The sequence below is a fragment of the Papilio polytes genome, unplaced genomic scaffold, assembly GCF_000836215.1.
Source record: "Papilio polytes unplaced genomic scaffold, Ppol_1.0 DF824091.1, whole genome shotgun sequence".
Taxonomy (NCBI): domain Eukaryota; kingdom Metazoa; phylum Arthropoda; class Insecta; order Lepidoptera; family Papilionidae; genus Papilio; species Papilio polytes.
This window is the reverse complement of record NW_013525113.1, coordinates 408,774-430,046: the sequence shown is the minus strand read 5'-3', so window position 1 is coordinate 430,046 and position 21,273 is coordinate 408,774. Positions and strand designations below refer to the sequence as shown.

The 21,273-nt window shown below is 35.1% G+C and overlaps 2 protein-coding genes across 2 annotated transcripts in view; one reads left to right on the top strand and one right to left on the bottom strand.

Annotated features, from left to right (window-relative positions):
* Window positions 1–813: 813 nt before the first annotated feature.
* LOC106099948 (formin-like protein 5) lies at window positions 814–17,465 on the bottom strand. The gene is made up of 8 exons (XM_013278640.1): window positions 16,710–17,465; window positions 15,355–15,671; window positions 5,834–5,954; window positions 5,430–5,634; window positions 4,348–4,454; window positions 3,901–3,959; window positions 3,793–3,858; window positions 814–3,351 (listed from the first exon to the last, which is right to left on the bottom strand). Exons 1-8 carry the CDS (start codon window positions 17,047–17,049, stop codon window positions 3,151–3,153), a joined length of 1,416 nt encoding a protein of 471 aa, XP_013134094.1. The 5' UTR covers window positions 17,050–17,465; the 3' UTR covers window positions 814–3,150.
* A 3,055-nt stretch (window positions 17,466–20,520) lies between these two features.
* The window catches only part of LOC106099947 (26S proteasome non-ATPase regulatory subunit 11), a 1,410-nt gene continuing 657 nt past the window's right edge, over window positions 20,521–21,273 (top strand). Inside the window, exon 1 of the mRNA XM_013278639.1 lies at window positions 20,521–21,271. Within this exon, the coding sequence (XP_013134093.1) occupies window positions 20,663–21,271 (609 nt within the window). The 5' untranslated portion in view covers window positions 20,521–20,662. The remainder of the gene's footprint in view (window positions 21,272–21,273) is intronic.

Genomic DNA, 21,273 nt, shown 5'->3' with positions numbered 1-21,273 from the left:
CGGCGGCGGCGGCGCCTGCGCTTTGTTCACTGTCGCAACAAAATATCATTTACTACGTCTTGAAAACTAATGCTTCAATTATAATACGACACTACACACCATATTCAGTTTAAAAATGTCTGTTTAAGAGCCGTTATGTGAACAATCCGTACAATAAACAGTACAGACATTTATATTAGAATTGATGTCGTAATATAATTGAAACCATAAAACAAATTTGCAAACTATCATTAGTGGGTTAAAGTGTACTGGAAATATCCTATCATGAAGACGTTACATTTTCCAGTATTCATAATTTCAAACAAGTCATAGTTATAAGTCTATTATACAATATTAATGGTATACTTATTAGATAACATACTTCTACTCATCTTGCTTCCATACATGCGTAGCATTGCATTTTGTTATATTGTAGGGACATGCGAAGTTACATGCAAGTTAGTATAAACGGGATGTTATGGATGCTGTTAGTTGTATTAATGGAATTCATGCATTGTGAAACAACTCGCTAAAGTGTTAAAAATATTAAAAAAAACACTTACCCACGATCACAGAACAAATATTGGCCACTTTGAATTTGACTTGTGTTGCCATAAATATTACTAATGGATAGCACATTCTTACAACAGAAATGTAAATTAAATCTATTTTAAAATTCTATTTCTTCTATAAAATAATTAAAATAAGAACTTTATTTCCACATATTAAAGATATATGCAACACTAAGGTCATACAAGACTCGAATAATTCTTCCCACATTCTATCACATAAAGCAATCAGACATCTAATGTTAGGTTGAATGAAATACTCGACAACGATTCAATAATTATTACTCTTTTATTATTAAAAAATAACTATAAAATAAGCATAATACATAGTTATATCACAATAATTGTCAACGCACAAAGCCTTCGTTGAATCTCTTGACATTCGCGAAATAAAACATTTCATATCAAAACGTTTAATGTACTTTTAAATAAATTAAGTACTTTATAATACTGGAAAAACTTCCCATTTTAAATACAAAACGGCGATAAATCAAGAGATTTAAGGAATATATCATTTTTATCGGATAACTGCATAGCAGTATTTGTAATTGTCAGCGTAATGGCACCTCGCTACAAACATCACAACTCTCAACTAAACTATCGCATACAAACGTGCATACGTATCAAATTTTAAAACGAATACAAAATCAATGAAAACTACAGGCAACTACAGTGGAAAAACTATAAAGCTGGTAAATTTTCTCAAATAGCATCAAAATAAAAAGTCAACTTTAAACTACATAAACAAAAAAAATGAAGTTACAAATAAAATATAGCTTTAAATAAATAAATTTGATACGTATCTATAAGTAAATTACACATTGACATAATACGACTAATATAAAATATACTATTAATATAATGACTCAAAAAAGAAACATTCAAGTAAATTTCTGGAAAACAGAATGAAACACATTATTTATGCTATCCTTTAGTTCAGATACTTAACTAAGGGTAGCACTTAGTTAACAACCTTGAATGGCAGTTTCAAAGGTGGTTTAACACGAATGTAATAACATTTTTAATAGTTCACGTTAGTTACATGAATTTAGAATGACAATGGAGTTATTTTAACAAGAACTTTCGAACATGAAAATGGAATGCCAATTGTAAATGCCATCAACCAATATGTAAGCGCATGTCATTGCTTCAAATGTACTTAATTTCGATAAATACTGTACTATAATTCTATAGAAGTTTCTTTAAAATATCTGTTATAATAATATTTAGGACCAGTCCCACCATATTGTAACTTGTCTGATACCAATAAAACATGTGATGAAAATATCGGATTTTGTTCCCTTATCTAACAGTGATGTCATTTTTAAGCTATCTATCAGCCAGTGGGATAGGCCCTTGATGGAGTTTCATCACATTCAGCCAATAATGGCTGTTTCCGACAACCATGCATGCATGCAAACATTTATCCACCAACTAAATCACAATCCAATACAAATTTGGTCTTAATATACTTGAATATACTAAGAAAAATAACATATAAACTTAACGCTACGTCTAAATTATGACTTGTACATATTGCATTGCAAAATTACTTCCCTATATGTACAATTAAGCATATGACTAACTAGTTTTTGTGCGTTTCACTTATAATCAAGTAAAACCAAAAAAACCATACAAAATGCCTTAGTTTACAAATTAAGGCTACACAGTCGGTTGTCGGACATCGTCCTCGAAATATACAAAATGTAAATAAACCCAAGATATTAACCGTTACAAAAGAAAAAATTTGAGGTTCTGCACAAAGTTACATTTGCTAGTGAAAAAGATTCTACTTTTAACGCAACAAGCTTATCTGAGTCGGTAAAAGCAGGGTTATATCATATATAAAACCTACATTAGTATAGGAAATCCTTAAAAGATTTTCTGACATTGACAATGGCGCTACTGAACTAACATCGGCATAGCTCGAGGGGGTAGAGGGGCTCACCCCATTCCTTTAAAAACGCTTAATAATAATAAGGCTTTATTTTATTATAAATAATTTAAAATAGATACTGAAAATACTACAAATAGGACATTATTAATAGTAGTACCCTCCCCAGTATCCCCCTAGATCAACTAACGACGACGACAAGATCAATAACAGTGTATACTAGCGATGTGTTTATTGTAACTTAAAAATATATATGGAGAAGGCATAGTTGTCAATTCAATTTAGACATTTTTATAAACACGCTAATATTACAATTTATTAAAATTAATTGTCAATAGGTGTCATAAAATAATCTTAAAATATTTCTATTTTCGGAACATTGTTTTGTTTATTTTATAACAAAAGATGTTTTTACGTCAATACACATGTGTGATACTAAACTTGACAACTAAGTACAGTCGAGGAAATTGGCGATGTTCCATCTAAAAAGTTACGATTGAACATTTTAAAACTAGTCGAAACAAATACTATACTTGTTTTTATTATTAGCATTCATTGCTACCTAATTATTTGTGAGGCGGAGTGTGTCTCGATGCAAGGAACATTTTACAAAGTATGACACCGTGGGTTTCCTTGACTGTACCTTTCAGAGAACCGTTGAAAAATGCCTTATCTATATATATTATAAATGTGTCTGTGCAGTGTGTGTCAGTGCGACGTACCGGGCAGCGGCAGCGCGGCGCTGCTGTAGTCCTTGGCGATGCGCAGGAAGGGCGGCGGCGGCGGGAAGGCGGCGGCGGGCCGGAACAGCTCCGCGTAGCGCGCCTCCAGCTCCGCGCGGATGGAGGAGCCTCGCACCGGCGGGGGCGGAGCGCCCGCCTCCGCCGCGCTGCCCGCGCTGGACGTGCTCTGTGCACCGCAAGAGGTACAATCGAATATATATTCTAAAGACAATTCTAAGATTTGTATTTTTATATGTATTGAAATAACTCTACACTATTAGACCAATTTCAAAAATTCTTTTACAGTTCAAAAGCAAAGTTATCGCTGAGTAACATATTTTTAGGTTTGACGTGGACGAAGTCGCAACAGCAAGTCATTTTATAAAATAAGATGGGAAATGAATAAGCGGCCACCTGAATCCACCAAAATGACGAAGTTGCCGCTGTTCATAGACTATCGCTATTACTGATGCGTTGCGTAGACTTCATCGACGGAAAAGAAAGAGGATATTTTCCCTTCCTGTCTCCTCCACTTTCACTTCCCACCCCTCCATAAAAAACATGTAAATGAAAAGGGACTAACATGATAAGTTTCGTGTGTCAATGTGTGATGTGGTGTCATACTCACGTTCTGCCTGTGGTGGGGGTGGTGGGGGTGGTGTGGCGGGGGCGGCGGCGGGGGCGCGTGCAGCGAGGCGTGGCGCGCGGGGGGCGCGGGCGGCGCCGGGGGCGGCGCGGGGGGCGGCGGCGGGCACACGCCGGGCGGCCGCAGCGCGCGCACCGCACGCAGTGTGCCTACACCACACATATATTTATTTTACAACTATTGAAGAAAACAATGCAATAACTACTGTTCAGTGGTCAATATCTATCGAGGCACTTTTGACAAGCACTCTTTTCTCGAAGCCCGTTGTAGATAAAGATAAAAAGATTGGAATTTTGAACATCAATTTCAAATTATAGCTAGTTGAATTCTTCACTTTTTTACACAAATGTGCACGACGCCTTCACACTTCACATTAAGAAACGTCATTTCCGTAAGCTTTGAATAGGTTTAAATAAAAATAATAATAGCAAGTAGTATACTTTAGAAATAATGGCACCGTGTTATTGCTAAGACAACAAATAGACACCAACTGAAATGATTAGGGTTTTACATGACACATTTTTAGCTGACACTCACCGAAATGTGAGGCGGGGTTCTTGGTGGCGATATGCGGGGGGTGCGCAGGGGGCGGCTGCGGGGGGCGCGTCAGCCCGGGGGGCGACGGTGGCGACACCGGCGGAGACCTGACGCAAAAAAATCCTCATCATACACAACTCTATTGAAATACACATAAAATTAATAATATAAACACAAGATAACCCAAATTCAAGACAATCTATGCTATAGAATTATGATCACGTGTGCGACCTTATGCCCATATAAGATATAATTTGCATAAACTTCCTCAACAAGGAAGGTATATGAATATTTAATCAATATAAATCAATAAACAGCCGAACATTTGTGTTTCAATAGCGGATGTTACAAAGTGGGAGGTCGACGAATATGGATGCAATAATCTACTATGTAATGCCCGTTACGTTTTATTATAGAGAATATTGGTCCTTATAATTTGTATAAGTGCGTGTGCATATTTTGAAACTATCGTACAACTGTTTTGTCTCGCTTTTATTCCTCGCTTATATGGAGGTGCGCACACTACTCGACTTTTAGTTGTGCAACTAAACAGTTGGCTGCGAAACAATCGACAATCACACAACAGTTTACGATAGTTTTGTCGAAATTGTACGCCTGCACTAAACAAGATTGTTCACAATGTTCAAATATAAAGAAAAGTCCTATATTTAATACGAAAATAGTAATGTGGCCTCTCCCAAGTCACGACTAAAATATTAACTTATCTCCCACAGGACTGAAATAAACAAAGTGCAATTGTTTACATGAGTTAATTACGATCACCGCGTGCTCAGAGACTATTTTAAATATATCCCACGCTGAAAACTTCGCGAGGTCCTACAACCCGATAAAGAGCATTTATAACTCACACTATTATTATTTGTCTATATTAAATACATTGATTTTAAAGAAGTAATAAAAAATGACGTAACGTGTAGTCGGGGTACTAAACATATAGCTAAGCAGAGGCTTTTTAAATCCGCATTGCAAAACTTAGAATGTCAATGTTTTTTTTCTGTACTTTTTCTATTTTTTTTTTGTATAGTTGTATTTATCAAGCATTTCTGTCTGGCTCCACGTACCTTGGTACCCGCATGCTCTGCGCGCGCGCCGCCAGTTTACCATTGGTGACCAGTTTCTTTGGGGGTGGCGAGGGCGCGGGCGGCTTCGGCGCTACGTGAGGCTTGCCGTGGCTGGGCCGCGCGCGCTCAGACAGGTCCGAAGTGGACAGGGAGGCGGCGGGCGGGCCTGGGGCTGGGGATGACGTCAGCGACGTCATGCTACCCCCTGGACACATTAACTAAATACATCATACTGACCTATATTCTCTCTTACCATGGCCGACTTCAAGAGGAAAACATAGATGTAACTCCTTTCAATAAGACCATATTAATAGTAGCTAATTTCCTTAAAACCTTAGTACCTTCCTTCTCATTCTTTCTGTCGACGGTGTTTTTAGCATGTTCTTTTGTCCATTTGTACTCACCTAGCGATGCTTGTGACGTAGAGTGCAACGAGCTCTTGTTCCGGTGCAGTGTGGAGACGTGAGGGGGCGGCGCCCCGCCCTCGCCCTCCGCCCCCGTCGTCAACACCGAATCTGACGAGCTCTGTAACAAACACAAACTAAATTAACACAAGTAATTCAGAATTAATTAAAATTATAATCTAGTGACATCTATGTAAAACTTTACAAGTTTAAAATAAAATTGTGTTTAAACATTAAAAAAGGTCAAGAACAAAGGGGGTAGTGACCTAAATATGACGGATCGTTGATGACGCATCTGTTGTACATTAAGTACTTACTACCGGCGGCCCCTCTTCCGCTCAAAATATTGACCTACTCGGTTACGAGTCATCGCGGGCTCCGGTACGTATGTCATATTAACATGGCCATAAATTAACAAAACATTTTATTGCGATATATTCAAAACAAACATAATTGGGAGTATCTAGTTCCTATATCTTTACATTGATCTCAACTCTATCTAACCCTACATTATTACGATCCTTACAACATAATGAGATAATCTGTTACAAGCAATTACTCAATAGTTGTTACATTGTAATCAATAGCATTGACTTTCATTTAATACAGCTTAGTGCGTTCTATTCAACTGCACTCTATATCCATTAATTTAATCACAACCCTAAGCCGATAATCCAATCTAGCAATCATCACAAATGCATCCAGTATCAGAAGGCATAAAAATAAAAGCCTAATATAACATATCAAGAGTTCCCCAAACAAAGCGAACCCTAGGGCCATTTACTTTTAGGACATGAACCTCTGTCATCCTCAAAACATAAATGTCCGATCTAAATCTGTCCAGTAATTTTGGAACGTATAGGCGACAGGCATCTTTTTTTTTTTAATATCAATACTTTTTTGTTAATATACTAATATTTCCTTTAACCACTCCAAATAAGCTCTAGGCTTGTGTTAGGATATGGTTCACGACAATAGTCGAATGTCGGGATTCGAACCGTCGACCGCAAGATCGGTAGTCCGTACCCCAAACCATTAGGCTATTGGCGCTTAAAGCGCATCTTTGTAAGTATAGTTGATTACTTTATAACAGTAAACTTGACAGTAACCGGGTGGTCGTTAGATCACGGGCAAAGAACAAACTACATAATGCAGAATGCTATTAAGAATAAATCAGGCGCTAACGGAGAATGCAAGTTCAAACGAGATAGTGTATAGGAGAATTTCCTCTTGGAATCTCAAAGAAAAACAAGCATTTCTTGTGCCTTGAATCTCATTATACAGTAACCGTTACTATGTATCATAACACTTTTCTATATTATTAAAATACTTAACTGTGATGTTGGAATAGTTTAATAATCTATACAGACCTCTCACCGACAAACTTAGGATTTTAATAAAAATAAGCTCTGGTAATTCAACATGAATACTTCGACATTATAGCATTTTTCCTACTTAGTTCTTTTTCTTTTATATCATAAGCTGACAAACGAGCAAGCGGCGATCTGAATCCATCGAAATGGCGAAGCGACCGCTTACCGTAGACATCCGCAATTGACCGAAGAAGAGACACGCATAAATAGTATATTTCCCCTTCTTTTGTGTCTCCTCCATCAAGTCCATTTTTTCTTCTAACTTCTCTTTTATCCTCCTCTATAAGGGTGGAAAGGAAAAGGGACTAAAATAAGACTTAAAAGTTTTCGGGCTTCCTTGCATTTGATCGCGATTTGAGAGAAGCGGTTTTAATCGACTTTGCAATCAACATGATCAACCTAACCTTGTCTCTACTGAGGGTCGGTATGTGCTGTTCTTCCATACTTATCAGCCGTCATATCTGAGTTCACTCTCTTAAGCATATCCTCTTTCACACAATCCATCCATACGTTTTTCGGTCTTCCTCTGCCTTTGTAGATATTTCATTCTTTAAATCGACTTAATATTTTTGAAAATACCCCTCTAATTTGCGTATTTACTTGGGTTAGTTGATTCCAAGAATAACAGCCATCCTCTTTTTGTTGTATCACAATAAAACAGCAAATTTAGATAAAAAATTAAAAGTTACATCTTTTCGTGTTACTGTTCTTTGGGGATACCACACGCAGATATCATCATAACATATGTAATATGATGATTCAGACGATATCTGAGTCATAAAGTGATGACTAAATGACAATGTTGGCAAAGCCTGAATTGGAACCTCAAAGGGCAACCGCAGGCGCGCGACTTCACATTAATATGACGCACAAAACAAAGTTAATAATTTCATCCTTCCTTCGTTTATGACAAGTTAGAAGTCGAAGGGTTTTGTAAAAATGGTTTACTGAGATCAACAAACTTTATAACATACTAGCTTTCACCCGCAGTTTTATCTAAGGGGAGTGAAAAAAAAAACAAAAATAGCCTATGTGTTCTTTTAGACTATCCTCTACATCTATGTCAAATTACATCGAGATTCGTTCAGCAGTTTAGGCTATAAACTCTAACAATCATTCATCTAAACTTTCGCATTTATATTAGTAAGAAGTAAGTTTTGCTTATTTTAGAGATAAATCCGTACTTATTGTAAGTTAGAAGAAGCCATAAACAATCACTTTTAATGAAACAACCAAAGTTGAAGATTTTTGTTACATCATTTAGAATGTTACTACAGTAGAACCTCGATAAGTCCACGGGAAACACAAAATATTTTATGTTATCAATGGTCTATGTTATAGAGGTTTTGGGCTCTGATAGGAAGGTAACATATTATTTTTTGGAGTTATAGAGGTTTTTAAGTTACCGAGGTTTGAGTTATCGAAGTTCTACTGTACTTGTATTGGCAAAATATAAATTCAATTAAAACTTAACAGTGTCAAGTAATGCATAATTTGTAATATAATAAATCGTGTTTTAAAACGGCGTATAATTAAATAGATTAAATACGCCTGAGGTTACTAAACAACTGTAAATTTTAATAAGTAGTGCAAGATAGACTTTCATATCGGTATTTATCTGATAAACCGTTTGTTTTGCCTTTTATAGCCTTATCTAATATTGTTTTCCAAATTAATGAATTGTATGTATTATCTTACTAATATTATAAATGCGAAAATTTAGATATATGGATGTTTGTTAGAGTTTATAGCCTCATTAACTGAAGGCATTTCGAAGAAATTTGGCATAAATGTAAAGCATAGTCTGGAAGAACACATAGGCTAATCAATTTTGTTATTTTTAATTCCACGCCAACGGTGTCACGGGCGAAATCTAGTATTGTATCAAAATAGAAATCCTCTATATATTATAGCTAATAACAAATGTTCAAATAATTGATACTTTGCAACCCTTTAAAGTACATTCTCGTTCAAATATCAGTCTAAAATCTAAACCAATCAGAGATGACCTCTCAAATATTTTCTTTTGTTTTGATGACATCGATGCATAGATTGCTATTACATGCTGATATCGACTAGCATCTTACCGTCCTTTAAGCTCCAAAATGAATAGAAACAGAACAATAGGAAATGTACAATACTGCGACCATAGTATGCTCGACAATTCCAGTGGCAGAAAGCTCACAATGGGCCAGCGGAAGCCGTACAATGCTCTACACAACACAGCTTTTAAAGAGCTTGTCTATCGATGTTTTATAAAAGGGATACATTGTATGTGCCAATGAAATTTTTACGGTTAACTCTAATGGTTATTGCTTTATTGAATTGAAGCGTATATATACAAGGAAATTATTTTAAAAGCGACAGTTTTGTCTGAAACATGTATATAAAATTAAAAAGACATTACTTGACTTAATCAACAGAACTTTGTCTTTATAGTTAACTAGCTGTTGCTCCCGACTTCATCCGCGTGCAAATAAAAATATATGATACTTAGTGACGTAGCTTTGTAACGACGAAAGAATTTTCGAAATCGGACAAGTATTTTTCGATTTATTTTAAACCATACAAATATCTTTCCTCTTTATATTAGTATAGAAGACATATTTAGTATAATTTCCAGACCAAGTTCAAGGTTTTGCTTACGCTTGTTGATGACATAAACAGTGTTTCTTGTATTCACGTCTACAGAGACGAGACCTATTCAATTCCGTTAATTAGGATTCCTGACATTCGCGGACTGAGTAATACATCGTAGTAACAAACCGCAAATAAACTGATTGTTTATACACACTGATGACTAACTTCACTATAACATGACTCAGTTCATAACAAAGTAAAAACACATATCTTTAATCTAAAAAATTAAACAACATTTCAATTTCATTATATAAACACCTTTATCATAGTTTATCAGTATTCAAATATTTTTTTTTTATAATATAAGGTGGTAAACTAGCAAACGGCTACCTAAATCCACCGAAATGGAAAGCAACCGCTACTCATAAACATCCGCAATTGCAGATGCGTTGCCTACCCTTAATTGACTGAGGAGACGCACATAAAGAGGACATTTCCCCTTCCTATGACTATTTTACTTACAGATAACGTAGCCTTCTAATGGTGTAAGAATTTTTGAAATCGGCCCAGTAGTTTTTAGTTATTTCGATACACACAAAAATTCAAATCTTTCCTCTTTTTACAATATTAGTACACAAGTATATATATATAGATTCGTTTGATTAAGTTTAAAGCATATAATTTCAACAATGAGTCCAATCAACCACACAAAAAGGATAAAATTCGGTAAACATGTGAAAACCGATAGTTTAAACATGTAATAAACGTCACTTTTATGACAATATATAAACCCAACAGGTGTACAGGAACCCTTACAAATGGCAAACTGTCATCGAATCTGGCAACGCTAACATAAGGCTATTGAAAGTTAAGTAGCATTATCTGTCTAGTCTAGACAACAAAAATATTTATGTAAAATCTAATTAACAGAATTAGTACTACTGTGAATTCGTACTCCTTGGGACTCCTTGGTACTAATTTGACTCCACCAGGCATATACATATCAAATGGTCACATGATCCCCGAATAGTTTTCGCACGCGACACCGTCCGCGCGGTGTTAAAAAAAACAAGAGTTAGTAGCATATGTGTTCTTCCAGACTATTCTCTACGTCTAAGCCAAATTTAATCGAGATCCGTACAGCCGTTTAGGCTACAAACTCTAACAAACATTCATCCATCTAAACTTTTGCATTTATAATATTACTATGTAGTAATTTACATGTTGATGTTTTGTTCTTATTTGATTAAAGATCACTTAAACTTGTTTCTCGTCATTTACCTGAACTGATAACAAATGGCTTGAAGTAAATGGCATTATAATCGTTTAAGAAATCGAAACCTTACAAAGGGAAGGTCGGAATTAATCTCTGATAGTTTATTAATGGCAGTTTCTCTTGAGTTTTGAATAATTGGAATCTAGATATAGTTAACGAGATAAGATTCTTTCAGCATAAATTTCATCTACGAAATCTGCTCTTTTTAATACCACTAAACGTCTCTGAGTACGTCATTAAATATAAATGAAAACTACTTACATGTCTCATAACGGCCAATATACAATACACAACTAAATATAAAATAAAAACAAATACTTGAAGAGTTAACATTCACAAGGTTACTTAGAAATTCGGAGATAAACATAGTTTATTCTGAAGAATGTTTCTTCATACGCCTTATCAATCTCTATCGAGATATTGAACAAGATTACATCGCGAATTACCTTCACGTATCATTCATACGCTAAATTATATGAAACTCTTGCCAAATGCTTCACGACCCAACTTTAAGACACTCTTATATTGACTAAAAAATAACAGTTACTCTGAAAACTTTAATTTTCAGGGAATCTTGTAATTAGCTATCGCGGCCTTCAATCTTAACAAATTATGGTAAAAGAGAATTATCATAAATCAGCCATGTAGACGACTAACTCTAGGAAACATCCATCCATCTAAACTTTCGCATTTATAATATTGATAATACGAAGTAAGATGAGTTTTGCTCCAACGCGATAGAATCGGACTAGGAATAAATAACTTTGTTTTAAAGGAAAGAGAGGACTTGCAGTATTTAAAGGACTAGAACCTCTTTTGCATCTTCCAACTGAATCTATCTGGATACATAAAGCCGGCGACATACGTTTAATTCTAATTGACCGTTAACTGAACAGTCAAATTTTTCAGTTCAGTGTAAGAATTGACCGTATGGAGGAATAAGGCAGAGAATCGCACAGAGTGGAGAAACACCCTTCGAGAGATTGTCAAGGAGAGTGGTCGCGACCCTCAAGAATGTGGAAACGATCCGGAGAGAGAGAAAGAGAGAGGAGGCTTAATGAGGTAATAACCAAGTATACTTTAGTATGTTATCAAAAACGCTGAAATCAGCGTCTCTTAAAAACCAATATAGTCCGTAATTAAAATTCAAGTGAGTAATTTTCCTGTACGTGTTGTTCTTGAGGTGTAGATAGTGTGATAGTGTGGGTTAAGATAGGCTTACACACGTGTTTACAAACCAAGTGTCCTCGAGCTTGGTTGTCGCCTCAAGAGCATACATACTGCGTGATTCCAAGCTTTATTTGAATATTTTACACGGAGGATATTTTAAAGTTTTTGTTACTTGGTTACTTGAATAAAATAATGAATCTATAGTATTAAAAATGCGTAAGTTTGGATGGATGGATAAATGTTACCACGTATTTCCAAATTAGCTAAACGGAACAGATGTAGAACACAGGCTACTTACTAAGTATTTATTTTTAATTAATTAGTCTGTTTCATTTAATATAAGCATTGTAAAATATTACCATGAAGTATAAAATTAATATTTATACATTGTTCTACTGCTGAACAAAATAGTTCAGTCAAGTGTTGCAGAGCCTAGAATACCTACTTGTTACAAATTTAGCTCACTAGAAATAGGTCATGAAACTGAGACGAGAGAATTTTATGCACTATTTCTAAATTACAATTTTCATTATTAACAATAACATCTACTCTTATCTATACAATTAATAAAATTGGAGCGTATGTAATATTGAAAAAAATTAGCGAATATGATGTATTTGCGTTGATAACGAAAATCACAATTTTTATTGTTTTTCCGAGTAATCGCCGAAACAACTGGGCCGATTTTGACGGGACTTTGGAAGTAGCTGATTCACGTGAGAATGTTACAGACGACCACTTATTTTATTCCACACTAACGAAGTTTACAGACGGCAGTTTGTTTTTAAAATATAGCTGAAGGATCTATTAATGTTGGATTCTTTACAAAGAGTTTGCAGACTCGAAAGATATTTTTGTCTCTATTATTAGAATGGGAAAGAACGGGATGATAAAATATTTTTATACCGATGTCTGGCCAGTGGGAACTTATACTTACAATAGACAGTATTTCCTGTTCACATAATTAAATGAACACGTCATAGTGTAAAGAGATAATTTAATCAAACGATAATATAGATAAGTATAATATCGTAACTTGTAGTGTAACACTACAAGTTACGAAGAAGTTATTGATAATAGACATTTCATGATACAGAATTAAGGGTAGTAACATGTCTACTTATCAAGAAGTCTATGGTCCGGGGTAGTATCAGAATGAGTGGGTGCACTTTCACTATATTTTTGTAGAACTGCTGTCCGATTGTCGATTGTTTCTCAGCCAATTCAACTGTTTAGTTGCATAACAAAAAATCGGGTAGTGTGACACCTAAACAGTTGTTCGATAGTTTTTTTCTAAAGGTGCGTACTGACCGGTGTTACATGGTGTACAAGACAATACAAGCTTTCTTAAAGTCAGTATGTACTGTTACTGTCAGAACTAACGAGCAACAAGCCACAGAGTTACACAGTCGGTAACAATCCTTGCAACTTCACCTTAAATAGTTATCAATATTGGTGGTTAGTCTTAACCTAAATACGAGTCACATAATCGACTGTTTGTTTTCGGTACGTCGATACGTGAAGGAATTTGGTGTTACGAAAATAAAACTGCCGCATAGGTGGTTAGCACCTAAATTAAATATCGTACCTCCCGCCCGAGTCATATTAAAATACTTTAAATATCCCACGTAAGGCAATGCGTGGGTCGTTCGAATCGTTTATAAACATACTAACTTTTTACCGCGTCTTTACTCGTACTGGTAACATATGGATAATAGAATAATTGAAATCATTTATTGTGTCTGAACATAGTAAGCTAGGTGTCAAGTTTAAAATCCTTTATCAAGCTCAAAATTTTTAAATCCATCCGCAGTTTATAGACCAGCTAAACATGACCTACACGGTCCACAAATAAAAACCTCTGCACAATAAGAACGCGGGCACAAGTATGGTCACATCTTCAGCTGAGAGGCTCGCTTCACTTTATATACGGCGGTAACTACTTTTTCTTTACACAGCGTATCTGTCCCTCTTTCTCTTCACAAGTACTTACTTTCTTTTTGTTAATGTATTACGTAATATCACAAATATATGAATATGATGAATATGGTTATATTCAGAGATACTAGATTAATTAATCCATGTTATATTATATTATGTGGGCACAGTTAAAACTTTATCCTACACTAGCTGTTCCCGTGCGACTTCAACCGCAAGAAATTATGAAAATTTTATTTTTTTGTTTACATGTATCAAATTATCAATTGCAAATGTCAAAATGACATGATGCTGACAAACCATGTCAACCTTGCTTTCTTGATGTTGGCAGCAACTTATGGTCTCTTTCCCACATTAGGGTTTTTATCCAAAATATTTATCCCCTAAGTTAATAGCGTTAAAATATATAGCCGAAAGCGTGACGCAAGTGTAGGGCTTTTTATTAAAATAATAATTATTCAAAAATATGTTGTAATTGCTAACATCTTAAAAAACAAAGAAGTGTGTGTTTAAGCTTTATTATAATAGAATAGATATATTTTTTTGAGCTATCACAAACATAGTAGAGATTAAAGTAAATAAATTGATTTTATTTTTTGTTTATTATACAGTAGCTTGTATTTAGTGTGACCGTGTTAAAATTAATCACAATACCTCCGGCCCACCTGTTTGTGTGCGCGTTTGATGTGAGCCGACAGATCCGATTAGCTAATTGCCCAAACAATCGGTCGATGGAACTTACGTACATACGTACTATAAACAGTATATTCCAGAGTAAATAATAACCTCTCATATGACTTTTAGTTATACTGTTTAGTCTTCTGAAGACATAAATCTACGACGATATTAAAATGCCGGGTTAAAAAACTTCAAAAAGTGAAACAAAATCATAAATATATGGAATAAAAAAATTTGTATTGTATATTTCTGATCATAAATTAATTAATGCTTTACACGAAATACGTAAGTTGTATTCGAACATAAATTAACATTTTAAGAATTACTAGCTGTTGCTATGTGACTCACTGTTGATATAGCTTTTTAATGGTGTAGGAATTATTGAAATTGGCCCAGTAATTTTTGATTTTTTTTCAACACATATTAATATACAAATCTTTCCACTTTATAATATTAGTATAGAAGTATAGATGACATTCTCTAATATAGATGAGTATAGCACTCACCAGTGGCATAAGTGGCTTCTGTACTGGGGGCTGCGGCGGAGGTCCCCTTGTCTTCACCTCGCTTGGCTGCCGTCTAACGCGAGTATTGTCTCTTGTATACTCCCTAGGGGAGTCCCTATCTCTTGGAGACTCCTGCGATTCGAGTGCAGCCATCACCTCATTCAAAGCTGCTGAGATAGCACTCAGCTTGTTACCAGGCAGGGGAGAATGGCCAGGTCTAGTCTTCTCCGGTGATGAGCCTTGTGAATGTTGCTTTTGTGGTATTTGTAATGGTGATCGAGGTGCTTCTGACCTGACTTGCCCATTGAGGGTTGTACCTGTTAAGGACATAACAATAAAATATCATATTAAAAAGAATTCTTATAGTGATAGAGTATAAGAGTATTAACAGCTGTACAAATGGACCATTTTGAGGCAATAGACAATACAGAAGACAAGTTCAAGTAGAAGTCATACTGCATTTTGACAAGTGTTCATGCTGACAGAAAATTCCTATGGCATAGTTACATATCTATGTTTTGGGTGAGATATTGGTCTATTAAATTTGTATAGTAACTGTCAACTAATAACAATAAATATAAAGCAATGTTGTTAAACAATAGCTTGGAACAGCATTGTTATATTTGGAATACATTTGAACTTTTCAAGTGAATCAATAAAGAATTACCAATTGTTTACATCTTTTAAACTAACACAATAAAAAGTAATAATTTCAATTTTGTAACAAAATTACTTCACTTCAGACAATCTTATAATGACTGGGATATAACTGACTAAGTACTTCCATGACTAAAATACCCTTATAAAAATTGTTATTTAATTTTTACTAATGAGAATGAGACTAGATGTTTAATATATTTGTACAATCAGATTAAATATATATATTTTTTAATCCAAAAGGTGTATACAAGTATTGTAAACACATACATTGAGTTGACTGTACTAGCTATAGAAACTCAAGGTTGGAGAGAAACTGCTATGAAATAAATCCTTCAAAAGGTATGTATGCTGTATGGGAATGAGATCATACAATTATTAAAAGTTTTATCCAATAATGATGCAAATTAATTACATTGAGTAATGGTACCTGACTCATACATAGCTTATTTGTAATGTTACATGTATAAATCTTGTAAAGTGGAAGTTTTCGAATAAATGCATAATTTTTTTTAAATTTGTATCTAATAGTTAAATGTAATTTTTTATAAGACATCACTAAAAATTTATACTATACCTTACAAAAATAAATACTTAATAATAAACAGATAACAATTTATTATGTTTTTACCAATTTGAATTCAGAAACTATAATGTTCACGAAATAATTATGAGGAACGATATTAAAAGATATTTACCTGCCAACTTTCCTGTGGGTCTCAGCTTTGGCATTCCCCCGGCGAAAAGACCACCAAGACCTGGCCCAATTGTTCCTCCACCATTAGGCACTGGTGGACCACTTTTCACTTCATTATTGACTGATGAGCTAGGTGAACCTTGTGTTTTACCCTGTATGTAGGGTCCACTTTTATCCACAGTAACGGTTTTCTTTAGTTTTGTCCCTTGTCTTATTGAACTGAGTAAAGCACCCCTGTTATCCGGGGCTCCGCCTTTCGCGGGACCTCCGAACATAGGAGGAGGTGGCGGCCCAGGCGGCGGCGGAGGTCCCAGAGGAGGAGGCTTAGGAGCCATGTTCATAAACTTTTTTAACAATATTCCATCAGCCGATAACGAGAGCGGTTCAACACTGTTCCCTCGAGCCGCTAGTGACCGTCTGCACGTCTCGAGCGCCGCACGTTGTAGTCAATAGATGGTCGATACGTCACTTTACACTTATCCATGCTAATTTACATAAACACACAAGAGCCTTGCCCTAAAAGATTAATCATGGTATAAGTACGTAGGCACTAAAAATTGTTTTTAACATGGGTCACCTCATAATTATCCCTATAAATGTAACTACTTCTGTAAATGTACCGTTTTGTACTGTAAGAAATAAAAAATCAAATGATTTGGAGCCGTCTACAAGCCCAGGCTTATCTTAAGCGACACAAATGAATGAAATTGGTCAAATTCACATTTTGCAACATGGCTGCCAGCAGCTGTCAATGTCAATGTGACCAGACGAAAAAAGTTTTTTCTACTTCTGATAATATTTTCATAGATAAATAAACTCTTTCCAAGAACCGGCTACAAGCCGTGATATTTTGTGCCTTTTTGGTTTTCACCATTTTTTCGCAGGTGACGCTTAGTGCCAGAGATGATGATCCTAACTATTCAAACTAAAGTAACAGAAATAGAATTAATTGAGAGCAACTACATAATTAAAAGGTATTATTTTCATTTTTTTTTTTATTTAACATATTATAACAATTAAATATTTTAAACATGAAATATTTTGGCTAAAAAATACAAATTATGAATAAATTAAGCTCCAGGATAATCAAACATCTGAATTAAACAAACTAAAAACAATCATAAAATTTAAACCATTCTACTTAGTAGTTGAATCCGTCGAAACCAAATCTTCTGGTTGTAAAGGGGTATAATTTTGCAAATTAGAATCGTAGCTGGCTTCACTACCACCAGTAGCAAACTGAGCAGCTGCTCTGGCTGCTGCTTCTTGTTTAGCTCTTTCTTCAATCATTATGATTTCTTTTTCTATTGCAATCTCTTCCTTGTCTCTGGCTCTTTTATCTCTTAATTCAATGTTTTCTCGGTATTTTATTAATCTTTCTGATAAAAATTTTACAGGATCTGCAGGTTGTTGTAATATAACTTGTGCAATACACTGTCTTAACGCCTTTCCAACGTTTTGTTTAAGATACATAAAATCTTCAGTTACATTCTCATCATCGGGGCAAACATTGTATATGCATGTTTGGCTGCGAATACGAACTAGATTTCCAAATCCATCATTTTCATACTCACTTTGTGCATCAACATCTTTGTATATATTTTTACCTTCTTGGTTAATGAAGTAGCGTCCATAATTGTCGTAATAATAGGTAACACCTTCGCGCACCTCTTTTGTTTTTAATAGTACACCAGCGCTGCTCATCATGTATTCGCTGGAAGTGTCCAATGCTTTATATACCCGTTGTCTAGTATTTGCATCTATGAAATACCGACCACATTCGTCATAGTAGTATACATGCTCATCATCAGTAAGGGGCACTAATTCGTTGTTTTCATTTGGTTGATATTTCGTTTCATCATTAGGCAATTTATAAATTTTTCTGCTGTGTTCATCAATAATAAAAGTTCCAAGTTCGTCGGTAAACTCTTCTTTCATATCAGCGACGCTAAGAATTGAAATTATCGATTTATGACTTCGGTCTCCAAAAACCGCCAAATCCCATAAATAACATAATTCGGTTACTAAGCGTTCACGTTCTTCGGTCGGTAGCTGATGATTAAAAATTCGTAATTGATAAAAATCCTCGCATATACACAGTTTATCATCGCTCAACTTAGATTTCAAATGATCCTCTGTGGCTTCTTCGATATCTTTTAAAGTTATTTTCATATTTTCAAGAGAGTTCAGTCTTTTTTCCAAATAGTCTTTCTTATGTTTTAATGCCATCACTGCTGCTGAAAGTGGTTCGTTTTCCAATCTAGCTATTCTGTCTTCTATAACGTTCAATTTGTCAAGAACTTTTCGAATCTCAAGACTATGGCACGTTGTCGAACGTATCATGGAGCTCAACTCCTTATCTTGTTTTTCGATTTGTTCGAGTAGTTTTTGGGCACTCAAGGATTTTGAATTTTTCATATCTCCAACAATCTGTTGTAAAGTTTTATTTAAATCCCCAGAAAGGTGAGGTACATTAACGTTGATATAGTTGCACAATAACATAGCAAGGCTGTCATATATCTTATCTAACCAATACAGAAACTCTTCTATTGAATGATTTAATTTTAAATTAAATTCATATTGCATGTCAAAGTTACGAAAACATTTTAATTTTTCCAAAATAATATGTATGACATGTTCGTGCATTTCCTCTACAATTTCGATGTCTGACATAATGTTTGCTTGAATTTCACTTTTTAGGGATTGTCGCTGTACATTCATATATTGTTCATAATATTTCAAACGTAAAGCTATGGCATCAATAGTGAAACTAATTGCCTGAGAGATTTCATCTTTAGTCAGATCTTTTATAAGTTTCATAAAATTTTCCACATCATTTACAGCGTGCAGCCATTGTAAGTGAAAGTCGAGTATGATATCCATTAAATTACTTTTGTTATCGGTTTGTAAACATAACCGTAACTCACAAATTGTATTAAAAACATACTCCGAGTAATCTTTGTTGGTAAAAAATATTACTGGAGTTTCATAAAATAATTTTACAACCTTGGATATCTCAAATAAAAATTGTACACTTTCCTCTGGACTTAAAACTGGTTTCGTAGCCATTTTACTTCCAATTCGTCTTTTTCACAATCTTCGAGTTTACAATGTATTCCACTTTCTCATCGTCCATTTGATTCCTAAGACAAATCTTGGATTTTTTAAACGTAAGTTATGTTAAAGCTTGACAGTATTATAATTAGACAGCAAAGAGTTTATATTACAATACCAAAATTGTTCCGTTATGAAAACACTGAGAGCTCAACCTATAGTAAACTCCAAAACTCTAATGTAATTATAATCAGAAGAGGGCACTCTACTATGCAACAAAGTTTACAATCTGCCACAAAAAAGTGGCTTGTTAAAATAATTGTTTTATAGTCCACTTAACTCCGAAACTGTTACTCTTTTTGGACTCGGGAACAGTAATTTTTATTTGTTTCTAGATGGGTTTTCAATCGCAAAATTATTTTATACTTTAAACAAGTTTAAGATTATATTTGATCGTGATTTTTTTGAGCATTCAACGTCATCTGTTCTGTAGAAAATAGTAAACCTAATAAGATATGAATAATAAATATCCCATACAAATGATGTAAACTATTCAATTACATTTTAAAATCGATCGAAGCGATCTCTCCTTAGGTATGTCTTTTTAGGCTTTTGCTAGTTATAGAGCCTTAAAACTTGGATGTTTATATTGAATTGACACAAAATGTGAAATGGCGCCACTAGGCGCTTGCAAGCGCAGGAAAAATATCATTATTTCTTATAACATGGACTTGTCTTGTCTGTGGTTTTATTGTTTTGACATGGCAACTTTGTACGCGTCTACGATTTGTTTCTGAAAAGGTCGTCGATGACTTTGCGATTATACAAAATTACAAAGAAAAAGTATAGCAATTATAGTGTCCTTTTATAACAGATATTTTAGTTATAAATATATACATCATGGCCGGTGCAATGTTATTCGAGAGGTCGCGCGTCTCCTCAGCAAACAGAGAGGAAGACGTACGCATGACAGACAAAATGGTCAGCACTGGCGAGGTCCCCGAAGATGACGAAGAAAACATACGTGCAAAAGAACAAGGCATCTTGAATCTCGGGGAGAAATATAAGAAGGAAGGCAAAGCAAAGGAACTCGCAGAATTAATAAAAGCTACACGACCATTCCTTAGCCTTATAAGTAAGGCTAAAGCGGCAAAATTGGTACGCTCACTGGTAGACTTCTTTTTGGACTTGGAAGCGGGCATCGGTATTGAAGTGCAGCTGTGCAAAGAATGTATAGAATGGGCAAAAGAAGAGCGCAGAACGTTCCTGAGGCAATCTCTGGAAGCCCGGCTCGTCGCGTTATACTACGACACAGGTATGTACACAGAAGCGTTGGACCTGGCCACCGCTCTGCTCAGGGAATTAAAGAAGTTAGATGACAAAAATTTGCTCGTTGAAGTTTTGTTGTTGGAAAGTAAAACCTATCATGCCCTGAGTAACTTGCCTAAAGCTAGAGCCTCGTTGACATCGGCCAGGACCACCGCCAACGCTATTTACTGTCCCCCCAAAAT